The sequence below is a fragment of the Oncorhynchus kisutch genome, linkage group LG1 (assembly GCF_002021735.2).
Source record: "Oncorhynchus kisutch isolate 150728-3 linkage group LG1, Okis_V2, whole genome shotgun sequence".
In the NCBI taxonomy this organism is placed as follows: Eukaryota; Metazoa; Chordata; class Actinopteri; order Salmoniformes; family Salmonidae; genus Oncorhynchus; species Oncorhynchus kisutch.
This window is the reverse complement of record NC_034174.2, coordinates 52,591,979-52,606,752: the sequence shown is the minus strand read 5'-3', so window position 1 is coordinate 52,606,752 and position 14,774 is coordinate 52,591,979. Positions and strand designations below refer to the sequence as shown.

The 14,774-nt window shown below is 40.2% G+C and overlaps 1 protein-coding gene across 3 annotated transcripts in view; it reads right to left on the bottom strand.

Moving 5' to 3' along the window:
- Positions 1–719, bottom strand: part of tox2 (TOX high mobility group box family member 2) — a 136,465-nt gene extending 135,746 nt beyond the window's left edge. Inside the window, exon 1 of one of the 3 annotated variants that reach the window (XM_020483878.2) lies at positions 47–719. In XM_020483878.2, coding sequence (XP_020339467.1) covers positions 47–151 — 105 coding nt within the window. In that variant the 5' untranslated portion in view covers positions 152–719. The remainder of the gene's footprint in view (positions 1–46) is intronic. The other 2 variants (XM_020483857.2, XM_020483847.2) reach the window with 2 other exon arrangements.
- Between the last annotated feature and the right edge of the window lie 14,055 nt (positions 720–14,774).

The window sequence follows — 14,774 nt, the reverse complement described above, 5'->3', positions numbered from 1 at the left end:
CAATCTAAATGTATCGCCTTACAAATGAGTATTTAACAGTAATTACCTTGTTGCAGTGATAATAGTCCAAAGAGGTCAGGCAACTTGAATCAGTTGGTAATGTACATGAGCCCACGCTTGAAGGGGGTGCTGGATAAAATCTCACGTCCATCTCAGGGTCCGCAAGACTGACGGCATGAAAGCAGCGCCAATGCCTGTGACTCTCTCTCTCTATATATCTATATATCTATCTCTCTCTCTCTCTCCCTATTTCTCTCTCTCTCGCTCTCTCTACTGTTTTACCAAACAAAAAGAAACAGAAGGCTTGAAAGAAAAAGGGGTTGATTCTCTCAAAACACTCTCCTCACATCCGCTGGTGCTCTCACTTCAACGCTATCAAGCTTCTGCAATGATGCTCTATCGATAAATACATATATTTGTGTTCGCAGCAGGAAAAATACTCTCAAAGTTCACTTTGCGGAAAAAAACGTAGATGTTTCAGCAACTAAACATGAACCAACGTTGACTGAAATTGTTTACAGCAACTCAGCATCAACGTTGCATGCAAAAGATATAGCCCAAATAGTTCTATGTTCTCCCAAAAACGTTCGGCTGTTTCTATTTTCCAGTCGCGCGCTCACTCCCTGTCTGCTTTGTCATGTAGGAGTGTTTATCCATGTGTTCACTTCGAGTTATAGTTCGACTACTTCTTTCCATACCGAATGCCATGCGACCTCTACCGATAACAGAGGGAATAGAGGGAGAAAAGGAGAAAGAGCGAGATGAAGGGGGAGGGGAGATACAGTATCAGGCTGATTGACAACCGATCCAGTTCCACTGCGGTTCGGAGAAATGAGAGTTTATGGAGATGCTGTAGCTATGAAGACATAGCCAGACGATTCGGATAGCCTACCCAACGGCCAATTAATAGGGCTCTCTATAGGCTAAGTTACTGTTATAGATATTGACCCCAACCTCCTTTTTACTTTACTTTTAAGACTAGTAATACGCTAAATGGTAATAGGGACAAGTGCAGGTATTTTTGCAACAACAACAAAACGGGTTGGACATTTCTTAACACGCTCATGGGCCGCTTCTGCATCGCTTCTCTGGCTCTTTTTTTTAACCAAAATATGAAATGTTCTCCCGCGAGACCAGCCCATGCACCTGCTTTATTGCCAGGCCGTTTTTTGTTCATCCTGTAGCTTTCCATGGACCATGGTTAACTACTGCTGAAGTGTAGAGATTCTGTGTATTGTAGTTTGTTTGTCAATGTCAATGTCCAATTGCCCGAACTACAAACAGGTTTCTCAGTTAACTCAGTACTATATATCATTGGCTGTGTTTACACCTATGTATCAATGGCTGTGTTTACACAGGCAGCCCAAATCTGATGTTTTGTACAAAATACCAATTAGTGGAAAAGATCAGACACTGTAGATCTACATTGTAGCCTACCTTCCCTTTGTGGAGTCAAGAGTCTACTCTTGATACAGAAAATTAGGACCATTGTAAATTTGGTGTTCTATATCTATGTATTTACCGTGGCAATACAAATGTAGCAACACTTAGATTCAGCAAGATAAAGGTACAAATTTCAGTAGCTTCATTATGTCACTCAAAACATGATGCTGTGTTAAGTGTTGGATTAGGGGAGACGAATCTGGTTTATCTGGGGACTTGTCGTGTTTTTTTCCATTCTTCACTGTCCTTCTTTGATGAACCAGTGTGCACATATTTGGGTCACAGTGAATTTAAGCACCGAATGAGCACTAAATTCAGTTGATCGTGATGGAAATAGTTTAGGTTTGACACAGAAGAGAAATCATATGTTATGGTGTCTAACATTTAGAGAAAGACAGGTCGATTGTGAACTGAATAACACTGACAACTTTCTAACTGCAACAAGGCCTGACGTAACGTGGTACTTTACTCAATAGAACGTTTTCTGGACACAATTGTTTCGCACATCAATGGTGGGTTTGTACGTTGTTGCCGGTGATGTCTGGTGAGGACCTGCCTTACAACAGGCCTACAAGGCCTCAGTCCAGCCTCTCTCAGCCTATTGTGGACAGTCTGAGCACTGATGGAGTGATTGTGCATTCCTGGTGTAACTCGGGCAGTTGTCGTTGCTATCCTGTCCCTGTCCCGCAGGTGTGATGTTCGGATGTACCGATCCTGTGCAGGTGTTTTTACAGGTGGTCTGCCACTGCGAGGACGATCAGCTGTCCGTCCTGTCTCCCTGTAGCTCTGTCTTAGACGTCTCACAGTATGGACATTACAATTTATTGCCCTGGCCACATCTGCAGTCCTCATGCCTTCTTGCTTTCTTTTGGTGTTTTTCAGAGTCAGTAGAAAGGTCTCTTTAGTGTTCTAAGTTTTCATAACTGTGACCTTAATTTCCAACCGTCTGTAAGCTGTTAGTGTCTTAGATGACCATTCCACAGGTGCATGTTCATGAATTGTTTATGGTTCATTGAACAAGCATGGGAAACAGTGTTTAAACCCTCTACAATGAAGGTCTGTGAAGTTTTTTGGATTTTTACGAATTATCTTTGAAAGACAGTGTCCTGAAAAAGGGATGTTTCTTTTTTTACTGAGTTTATATGTATTTTATTTGAAGAGTCTACTTGCAAAAACTGTGATATGTGGGAAGTCGCTCTGGATAGGATTGTCTGCTAAATTACAAAATAAAAAAATATGAAATTGGGTAGATTGGTAGAAAAAAGCAAGACATAAAAGGGCAGCAGATCTCCCAGTGAGCCTTTGCATAGCCATGCAATTCAATTCAACGAGCGGCTTTCACTGAGAATACAGTAGATGTCCTTTTCTCTCAGAGTCCCTATATCCTCCGGAGTGTTGATAGATATGACCTGGGAGATAATACAGCAATGGCATTGCAACACCTCAGCACTGACCGTGCCACACATCCCTGGTCCAACCTAGCCCATCCACACAGCCGACAAAACAGGATGAAAACATTGCATGCTCACATCCTTAAAAAGCAACCAGAGAGGAAAAATAACATCACTTACAGCTAAGTGTTTATCTTGCTCTCCCTCACTCTAAGAATAAGAAACAACAAGAAAAAACTACCCTGTGTGCATGTGTGTGTATGTATGTGCATTTGTGTGCCTCCATTCAGGAGTGTGTGTGTTTCTGTGTGCCTGCATCTGTGTGTGTGGACGGGAGTGAACTCTCATTGTCATCACAGTGGGTGACTTGTTGCTGCCCCCCCCCCCCCCCCCCCCCCCCCCCCCTTAGGAACAGGCCTTCATCAGTATGGCTATTACTCAGCGTGGTGGCACAGGCCCTGGGGTGCGAACTTGTTTAATACCAGCGACAGATGGGTCGCTCAGTGGGCATGCCGAGCTCGCCTACTATTGGCTGCAGCTAGCTCTAGCCATTGGCGAGGCTAGCTTTAGCGACTCAGGCCAGCGCAGGGGTTAACTGGCACAGGGATACCAAATGGCTTCAAGGCAATGGAATGTGTAGTGCCCCAGCATCCCTCACTACTAGCCTGGGAGAGAAAGAGAGAGAGAGAGAGAGAAAGAGAGAGTCAGAAAGTCTGTGTGAAGAGAGAGAGAAAGAGAAAAAGAGAGGAGAGGGAGAGGAAGAGAGAGAACCCATCCCGTATGGCCACTGAACTCTAAAAACGTGTATTATTTAAGAACAATTGATGGAGGATGGGTTCCTCCCCAACGACAGAAACTAATTATTACCACAACTTAATTTTCCTTTAATTACCAGCACTGTGGCAGTTAGCGGCAGAACAAACGCAGTCCCATTTTTATTGCCTCGATAAGAGCTGAGGCTGTCATTAGGAAATAGTAGAAAATTAAATATGGCCCGTTAAAGGATAGCACATTGTATTTTGGATGATGTCAGCATTTAATTTCTGATTCTGTCTCTTAATAGATTTGAACCTGAGCATATATAACTTTCTTTTATATTTCCCAGGTCCAGTTTGAAATAACTTTAGATGAAACGTTCACATTCTGTGAAAATTAAGAAGTCAAAATGACTTTAAGTTATAGAAAGCAAAGTCTAATAAGTGTTCACAAATACAAAAACAGATAAATAAAGTGTAAAGTAATACATTATACATATGAGTAGTACTTCATTTTACAGCCTGGTTTAAGCTGGTATTTACCTGGTATAACATTTAACTAAGAAACTACAATTCAACTGATAATAATCTCTCTTAGATGACTGTAGCTAATTCAGGTAAACTGTAGCTTTCTCGTTGGTTTACCTAATGTGTGACCCTTTCATCTGTAACAAATAAGCAGCGTTATGCAAGTGTTATTTAATGTCATGATGATAAGACCATCAGTACCCTCGGTGGTTATTAGAGCTGAAGTTGTCAAGATGCAGTTGCATCACCGGCTACTTCCTCATATCAGAGGGTTTACCTGTCTTACTGCATCTTAAGTATTTATAACCATTCTCCTATAGACTTAAGTTGAGCAATCACTGACAGTTTCAGCACTGAAGGTCAAGAGAAATAACCTACGCACTTCTCAACTTAAGCGTATGAGAAAATGGTTATAAATACTTACATTATTTTCCATCTCTAAACATAATGGTGTACTTATTTTGCAGAGGCCGAACTAATTTACGAACAGGCCCGACTTAATTTTGAATGTTCTGTTCAATTACCTTTTACATTGCGATAATCTATTAGTTATCTAAACAGTGATCCCACATTTGGCTGTATATTGCCATAAATGGCTGTTTGAAATACAGCAAACAGCCCAATGGTAAACAGGAAATACTTCAAAGGCACCATTAGGCAAGGCAATGAGTCACTAATGATCAGAATCTGCAGTGAAAGCCTTATTTCACTATAATTCACAGTACATGTATGGCATTCAAGCACACTTTCTCTCCATGCTCAAAACCAGCACTGTTATTCAAAGAAGTTATAATTGTAAATCCTGTATACTGAAGGGAATGTGATTTTCAAAATGACACAGTGAATGGACACGGATGTAAATGGATCTATTACATATCTTTGAGTGACTTTGATTCAATTCAACATCATGCCCACGTGTTATAATCAGGGCATAAATATAATTAATGCATGTTTCGTTTTTTTACTTCTTTGACCTAAGTAGTTTTTGTTCAAGCCTGGTATAATAGTAGAATGTAAAAAGATCAGGGGGTTGAAATAGTGTATTGGTGAAATGTTAAAAGGCTCTTGATTGACAGTCAAGAGACTTAACATTTCACCAATACAGTATTTCGAACCCCTTGTCTTTTTACATTCTACTATTATACCAGACGTACGTCCCTTGTATAATGCAAGGGTAGTGGGTTCGATTCCCGGGACCACCCACTCAGATAGGAGAGTTAAATGGATAGTTCAGCTATTTTGTATATTTGCTAGAGATATTTGTTTCCTTACCTTGAAAGAAGTCTATGAACAAGGAGTGCCTGGAATCCACACAGCCAACAATAAGCGACATTAGCATTCTTTGCACCATTTGGTAACAGTAGATTCCTTTCAACGTACGGAAACAAGTATCAAAATATGCTAAATCACTGGACTAACCCTTTAACTCTTCTATCTGAATGGGCAGTGTCAATCAAGAGACTTTCAGAATTTCACCATAGCATTAACTCCACGCTACATTGATGTAGCGCCCCATCAGAGCGCAGGAATCTTGTTCTGAAGGCAGCTCTGCAGAGTGGTCATTAGGTCATTATCTGGTACAGCCACAAAGTAATACAATCAGATATTAAACCTAACCTTAACTACATTGCTAACAATAATGCCTAACCCTAACCTTAAATTAAGACAAAAAAGCACATGTTTTTTTCATGAATTTTTTACAATAGACTTATAGCCAATTTTGACTTTGCAGCTGGTCCATTTAGCAGAAATCACTCAGTTCTGCCTCCACGGCAAGATTCGGGACTATAAACGTCAACCTGCCATTAGAGCAGCTGCAACTATAGCTAGCAGCTGGAATCAATGAGAGTGAATGAATAGGTTTGTGCTGCTAGCCCATCTACATGGGGCTCATCTCTTTGTTCAAGTAATTTTCAGATTCATTCTTCAGCACCTCATCTCAGTCTCTGAATCTGATTACAATGACTATGAACAAAGTCTGCGACTTTATGAAGATTATTGTATACCTTATACAACAAATGATAATCATTCATATACCAGGCAGGTTTAAATGAAAAAAGTACAGGTGTAGGATCTAAATTTGTCATCCTTTGTAGTTCATTTAGTAGAGCATGGTACTTGTAGCGCCAGGTTCAATTCCTGGGACCACCTAAATGTAAAATGTATGCGCACATGACTGTAAGTTGCTTCTGATAAAAGTGTCTAAATAGAATATATGATCAATTTGATTAATCTTTTGTTGATTTTCCATTTCCATGAATTATAATCCATATAATAATTCACATTTTCTGTTGCTGCACTATTATTTTCCTGCTGTAGGAAACTGGCTCAAATCTGTACAATCAAACATTACGTATAATAATCAGTACATTATGTTAAAAATATTGTCTATGTCCATTGACCAGGTCTGTGTGTACTATGCAAGTGTTAACCAATATCTATAATGGGAGCGCAAGAAGCTAATGGGATTACTGCATTATGCTCTGAGCATCTTCATACATTTCAAGTATTAAGTTGGAGCAGGAAGCTGCTTTACATATGACCACTCTTACATTGAGGTCGCAGTCTTTGTTTCTCAAGGCTTTCTCAAGAGGGGGGATCCTACTCTACATACTGGATATGCTAATGAATCCATAGCAAAGAGCTGCTGAGCCGGTAGATATTGCTTTTATTTGCTTATTTATGAGATGCTCGTTTTTTTTTTCCATAGTTGTGTTGTTGCTCTTCCAGGAAGAAGCGACAGCGACTAGTGCAGGGTTTCCCAAACGCGTTCGTCAGGACCCCAAGGGGTACACGTTTTGGTTTTTGCCCTAGCATTACACAGCTGATTCAAATAATCAACTAATCATCAAGCTTGGATAATTTGAATCAGCTGTTTAGTGTTAGGGTAAAAATCAAAACGTGCACCCTTTGGGGTTACGATGGAAACACTGGACAAGTAAATGAACTAAAACTCGAACAGAACAGAGTTAGTAAGTAATAATTCAAATAAACTACTTACAGTTACTTGTTTTAATTAAGTGAGAGCTTTGAACTTGAAACACATTTGATTTAATACTCATAGCTTCTTCCTGAGCCATGTTTTTTTATTTATTCTCTGCACCAACTGAAATGAAATTGAGGATAGTTCCAGCATACCAACAACCATGGAGCCATGTTTCGCAGAATTTGCACTTTTCTGCCAAAGCATGGGGTCATATCAAAGCATGTCTGAATAAATTGAGGCTGTAGCAGAGTGCCACAAAGCTCTGTTCAGTGGTGAACCTTTGCTAACCTTTTCTAGCCACTGACCTTCAATAATGAGAATATGTTGTCTCTTGTTCCTGAGACAATCGTCCATTGAAACAACTGCCATTCATTCAAGTTCCCCTCCACCCTTTGGGTGACCTCTCTCAAACTGGTAATTAGCTTGCAGTTGCATTTCTAAAGCACAAAACCCACTGCAGACAATATTCCATTCATTTGTGGGTAGGAAATTCAAATATAGGCTTCATAATCGTCCACACTTTCTTGTGTGTCGATGGACCACACACTGCATACTACTGTAGCACAGTTGACAGCATAGTACGCGTACTATCCATAGGTGTGAATAATGGATGGGGCATAACTTTCCCACAACTTTCCCATAAGTAACTACAACATTTTCTTTTTAAAACTCATGAACTTGGCATTTGACTTTAAGAATTGAAATAGCCATAATCAGCAGGTTTTTTTTTAAATCTTGAATTCCACAAAATGCCTTGATCTCAGCTCTTGTGAAACTAGTTGTTTAGGTTGTTTAGCCCCAAGATTCAAGATATGTATTTTTTTAAACTCCCTGTCTTTACAAGCCCCCTCATCTTCGACCCTCTTGAATAAACCCATCATCATCGTCCAGTCATTCCCAGGGTGTTCCGCTAGTGTTGCACATGGAGCAGGAAGAGGGGGATGGGAGAAGATGAGTGAGAGAGGGAGTGGGAAATGAAAGGAGGAGAAGGAAGATAAGAAAATGGGGGAAATGCCCTTTGAATGGATTTAAAAGTCTGTGGGATTTCATGTAGCGAGAGAGAGAGAGAGAGAGAGAGAGACAGAGAGAGCTTAATCTTTTTCATATCCTTTAAGGAATTCCCTAATTGATTAATGACTTCCATCTCATTGGGACTGGGTGACATTTGAAGCTTAACTGAAGACTTTTACATCCCATGCCTTAAAACAACACCAAATGAGAGAAAGAGATGATGACAGTGGGAATGAAAGAAAGAATGGAAATTTATGGAAATCTTCAGTAACTAAGAAATCATTTAAATATATTAATTGTAAATATCGTTATCCTCAGGCCTATAAACATAAACATGTTATTACTGTAGGTAGGAGTGTTTGTGTCACTATAATGACACACAGCATATGTATTGCTAATGTTTGTTAATTTTACAAAGAGACTAGGTAGGAGGTTCACAGTGTGCTGGTCGTAGCCACTCATTGAGATTGATAAATTGCAAGGGGGCCCAATCTTGCCTGTAGTGAGGGGGGGAGGGGGGGGGGGGCGACAAACTTAATATACTTTAAAATGACTCAAACCAAATCGAGACTGTGTAGAAATTATAATGGACCTACTGTACATTTATTCATTTTCTTGACTCTGTCCAGCCCGCTAATAATCACTGAAATTTAAGCTAGACAGTCAGGGAGTCTAAAAGAATCCCAAATCGATGGATGGTTGCACATTTTGACAGGGAGGAAATATATGTACAAATCAGGGCCAGGGCCGGCCCTAGCCTTTTGGGGGCCATAAGCGAGATTTGGTGGCAGTATTTTTTCAGTATTACTTGAATATCCCTTTGAGCATGGTGAAGTTATTATACTGAACAAAAAAACATGTCAAGTGTTGGTTTCATGTTTCATGAGCTGAAAAAGATCCCAGAAATGTTGCATATGCACAAAAAGCTTATTTCTCTCACAGTTTGTGCACAAATTTGTTTACATCCCTGTTAGTGAGTATTTCTCCTTTGCCAAGATAATCCATCCACCTGACAGGTGTGGCATATCAAGAAGTTGATCAAACAGCAAGATCATTACACAGGTGCACCTTGCGTTGGGGAGAATAAAAGGCCACTCTAAAATGTGCAGTTTTGTCACACAGCACAATGCCACAGATGTCTCAAGTTTTGAGAGAGTGTGCAATTGGCATGCTGACTGCAGGAATGTCCACCAGAGCTGTTGCCAAATAATTTAATTCTCATTTCTCTACCGTAAGCCACCTCCAATGTAATTTTAGAGAATTTGGCAGTACATTCGAACCAGCTTCACAACCGCAGACCACGTGTAACCACGCCAGCCCAGGACCTCCACATCTGGCTTCTTCACCTGCGGGGTCGTCTGAGACCAGCCACCCGGACAGCTGTGGGTTTGCACAACCAAATAATTTTTGCACAAACTGTCAGAAACCGTTTTAGGGAAGCTCATTTGACCTGACTGCAGTTTGGCATCGTAACCGACTTCAGTGGGCAATTCCTGGAAGCTGAAAATGTTGTAGTTCTTCCATGACCTGCATACTCACCAGAGACATGTCACCCATTGAGCATGTTTGGGATGCTCTGGATCAATGTGTACGACAGCGTGTTCCAGTTCCCGCCAATATCAGGTAACTTCGAATAGCCATTGAAGAGGAGTGGGGCAACATTCCGCAGGCCACATTCAACAGCCTCATCAACTCTATGCGAAGGAGATGTGTCGCGCTGTGTGTGTTCACACCAGATACTGACTCGTTTTCTGATCCATGCACCTACAGTATTTGTGACAAACAGATCAGTGGAGGTTGCTGAGGGGAGGACGGCTCAATGTAATGCCTGGAATGGAGTCAATGGAATGATATCAACCACATGGAAACCACATATTTGATACCATTCCATTCATTTCATTCCAGACATTATTATGAGCTGTCCATCCACCAGCAGCCTCCAATGCAGCAGATGCATATCTGTATTCCCAGTCATGTGTAATCCATAAATTATGGCCTAATTAATTTTTCAATTGACTGATTTCCTTATATGAACTGTAACTCAGTAAAATCTTTGAAATTGTTTCATGTTTCATTTATATTTTTGTTCAGTGTAATTACACTTTGGATGGTGAATCAATACACCCAGTCACGACAAAGATACAGGTGTCCTTCCTAGATCAGTTGCCGGAGAGGAAGGAAACCGCTCAGCGGTTTTCACCATGAGGCCAATGGTGACTTTAAAACAGTTACAGAGTTTAATGGCTGTGATAGGAGAAATCGAGGACGGGTCAGCAACATTGTAGTTACTCCACAATACTAACATAAATGACAGAGTAAAAAGAAGAAAGCCTGTACAGAATAAAAATGTTCCAAAGCATGCATCCTGTTTGCAAAAAGGTAGTAAAATAGTATTGTGGCAAAGCAGTTAACTTTGTGTCCTTTGTTTGGGGAAGATCCAATACAACACATAACTGAGTACCACTCTCCATATTCTCAAGCATAGTGGTGGCTACATCATGTTATGGGTATGCTTGTAAAGATAAATGGAATTGGAGCTAAGCACAGGCAAAATCCTACAGGAAAACCTGGCTCAGTCTGCTTTCCACCAGATACTGGGAAATGAGTTAATCTTTCAGCAGGACAATAACCTAAAACACAAGGCCAAATCTACATTGGAATTGCTTACCACGAAGACAGTGAATGATCCTGAGTGGCCGAGTTACAGTTTTGACTTAAATCTACTTGAAAATCTATAGCAAGAACTGAAAATGGTTGTCTAGCAATGATCAACAACCAATTTGACAGGGGTTAAAGAATTTTGAAAAGAATACTAGGCAAATGTTTCACAATCAAGGTGTTGAAAGCTCTTAGAGACTTACCCAGAAATACTCATAGCTGTAATTGCTGCCAAAGGTGCTTCTACAAAGTATTGACTCAGGGGTGTGAATACTAATTTAATTTGGAAAGTTCTGTATTTTGTTTTTCATTGTCTAAAAACATGTTTTCACTTTGTCATTATGGGGTAATGTGTATAGATGGGTTAGAAAAAAAATAATATTGAATCCATTTTGAATGCAGGCTGTATCACAACAAAATGTGGAATAAGTCAAGGCGTATGAATACTTTCTGATGGCAGAGTATATTATAACGTACGTATGTACCTGCCAGCCATTGCTATTGTAGAAGGCTAGTAACATGTTGTCCTTCATTTCTGAACATCTTTAACTGAAACTGTATGCGATCTGTTACAACATACTGTAAATAATACAGTATATAGCAATTACATGATCAACCCCGTACAGCAAAGTACATTGTTTTCAAGTTATAAGCTAATCAAATCCATAAGCTTAAAAACAAACGTTGAATTTCACCATGATTATTTGCCCTTTCCATGTTTTTGACAGCGACATGGAAATATTTATATATTGGGGATTCTCCAGGCATTTCCAATTGCACATCAAAACCAGTGGAAAGAAACCAAAACAATAGTGACCTTTACGAAACATGTTATATTAAGTATGAAAGGTCAGCTGGTGGGGGTGGTGCAAGAGTAAAGCAGAGACACAGGCTACGTCCCAAATGGCACCCTCTTCCCTATATGGTGCACTACCTTTGACCAGGGCCCATAGGGCTATATGCACTATATAGGGAAGAGGGTGCCATTTGGGACACAAGCACAGACAAATAATCCAGGAGGTATCCAGAGAAAATGGTGGAGGTGGAGGATGTTGGAAACCCTTCAGCTCCTCTCGAATGCATTGCTTTTCAATGAGAGCCTTGGAGATGCTTTGCTGTGCAAGATGTCGGCCATCTTGGAGAATCGGGTACATTTAGTAGGCGTGTTGCACCTAGGTTAGAGCTACTTGATGGACTTGGATGGGTTTTGAATGATTTTTGCTATTGCTATGTTTTTGTAGTTATATTATGATCATTGGATTTCACCAATTCAAAGTGAGTGTCAAGTTGGGGTGTAGTGTTCATACTTTTTACAGTGTTGTCTGTGCAATCGCATTACAAATGTATTCTCTGGTTGCAGTTGTTCTTCTTTTTATGCAGTGCTATTTGTGATATTGTCCAACATACACTATGGGAATGAATTATATTTACAATATTCAATTCAGTTTTATGATGTTTAAGAGATAAGATTTGTTGAAATAATTATAATTTTCTAAAGGAGTCCTTAACTGGGAGGCACAATAATTCAAACAATTCTTCAACATGCTTGGAAATCTTTGAAAATCGACAGTAATATCTGTAATTGTGTTACAGGGGAAATAGATTGCGGACTGGCACGAATTGAGTTAAACATTGATATTTTCAATTGGATTGCTTGGAAATTAAATTTGAACTTCCAAAAGGCCAGCTATTTAATCTCATTCCTGCTTGAGAATATCTGAAAAACATTACTTTCCAAAACCATACAGCATAGCAAAAGTCAAATCTAAATCCATCAGGTTTATTAAAATGTATGGAACCTGTATGAAAAGAGGGAAAACCCATCGAGAAATGACATGTTTGCAAAGACCTTGAGACACCACGAATGAAATTCCTGTCATACCCCCTCTGGAATTCCGCTCTACGATTTTACAAGATTATGAATTTTACAAATATTTCTCCCTCTTGGTATCAATCATCCACAGCCTGATATTTGAATGAGCCAAATGCTTTCCAGAGCATGTGAACTCTGACCTTCCCTGTTTGATACACTCTATATCGTTGAGGTTAATGACAGCAGCCAGCGTGCACAGGCCTGTGGGATCGTCTCAGTGCAATCGTCTAGTGTCCTTGTGTGCTGTTATGAAAAGAGCTCGGCTGAGGTAAGAACACAAAGTGGGGCTGGCAAGGCACTAGTAGCACTAGGTCCGCCTGGCACTAGACACCTCGCTAAAGCTAATAACCTAAATGTGGAGCTCAGCATGGGATCAGAAGAGTTGTGAGTCACTCAGAATGATTGCTCCTATAGCAACAATAAGCACTGGGTAGAAAATGCAATAAGTCTTTGTCTTGTCTAACCTTGTCTTGCCTAACCTTGAAAATATATGTAGGTCTTTTGCCAACGATGGAAGCTTAAAGGGTTTTGAAAAGGGACTTGAATCCATATGGAAGTTGAAGAGGTATCACACCACCATGTATTGGGTAGCCATAGGATATCTTTTATGGAACCATATCGCCACAACACTCAGTGAGTTTTTTCCTGTTTTTAAATGTTTGAGACAATAGCCGGTTAGACAATTCTTTCAAAATCAGTAAGACTAAAAATGCTATTACATCAGTGGGTGAGAGATAAGGGGTGTTGCATTCTTCTACTCGTTTTACCTAAAATGTCTGTCAAGCAGGTAAGACAGAGATGGTCAGTGGCTTTTGTGATGGATCAGCTGGTGACTGCCTTTGACAGCCCTGTTGATGTGTTGCTTACTGCTGGTGCCTGCCTCTCATTGCCTACTGAACATGCAATTGGAATTCAAGTGAAAGGTGTTTGTTGAGTACGGAGAGAACTTCTAAGACATGGTTCACCAAATCCCAATCCCAACGGTCAAAATTTAGCACATTGTATTAATGATTCTGGTTGTAAAATAGTTCGAATATGTATTTTTCATTATTAAAATGGAATGGGAAATATGTCATATTTAGGTTGTTACCTGGTCAGATTACAACCCAATAGAGATGGGGGGGTTTTTGTTGTTGCAATTTTTTAAATTCACAATATGCCTTATATAGGCAGTGTGGTACCTTACCGTTACATTATAAAATACATCACAATCACGTCTTTGCAACCTTATCATGACATGATATAAAAGACATCAGAATGATATCATTGCAACTAGTTTTGACCGCTGGAATAATACTAGGTATACACATTGCTGCTTTGAGAAATGTGGACCAATGCTCATACTCTTGAATGAAGATCAATTCTCCTAGAGGGCAAACGTACCTACTACATTATGTCCCAATGTCTTGCTGTTAGCAAAAATGTGGATAAAAAAAAAAAGAATGGACCAACAAATCAATATCATACAAACTGTACATGTACTCTTCAGTATTTTAGTATTTTAGTCTAAAGAAAGAATCCTCATCTTTCAACACAATAGACAGGAAAATGGTCTCTATTACCATCCCCCTTGGAGTTTTAGAGTTTGAGCAATGCCATTTAGGTTATGTAAGGACCCGGCAACAGTCCAACCACTCATCCAGAAGTATTCAGAATGACAGGTTTATCTTCACTCTATCATATACTGTAGTTAACTCCCCAGGAAAGTGGCAATGTTTGGAAACTACATTTGACTAACTCCTGTACCCCATAACACAAGGCTCTCCAACCCTGTTCCTGGAGAGCTACACTCCTGTACCCCATAACACAAGGCTCTCCAACCCTGTTCCTGGAGAGCTACACTCCTGTACCCCATAACACAAGGCTCTCCAACCCTGTTCCTGGAGAGCTACACTCCTGTACCCCATAACGCAAGGCTCTCCAACCCTGTTCCTGGAGAGCTACACTCCTGTATCCCATAACCCAAGGCTCTCCAACCCTGTTCCTGGAGAGCTACACTCCTGTACCCCATAACACAAGGCTCTCCAACCCTGTTCCTGGAGAGCTACACTCCTGTAGGTTTTTGCTCTAACCCCAGTTGTAACTAACTTGATTCAGTTCATCAACCAGCTAATTATTAGAATCAGGTG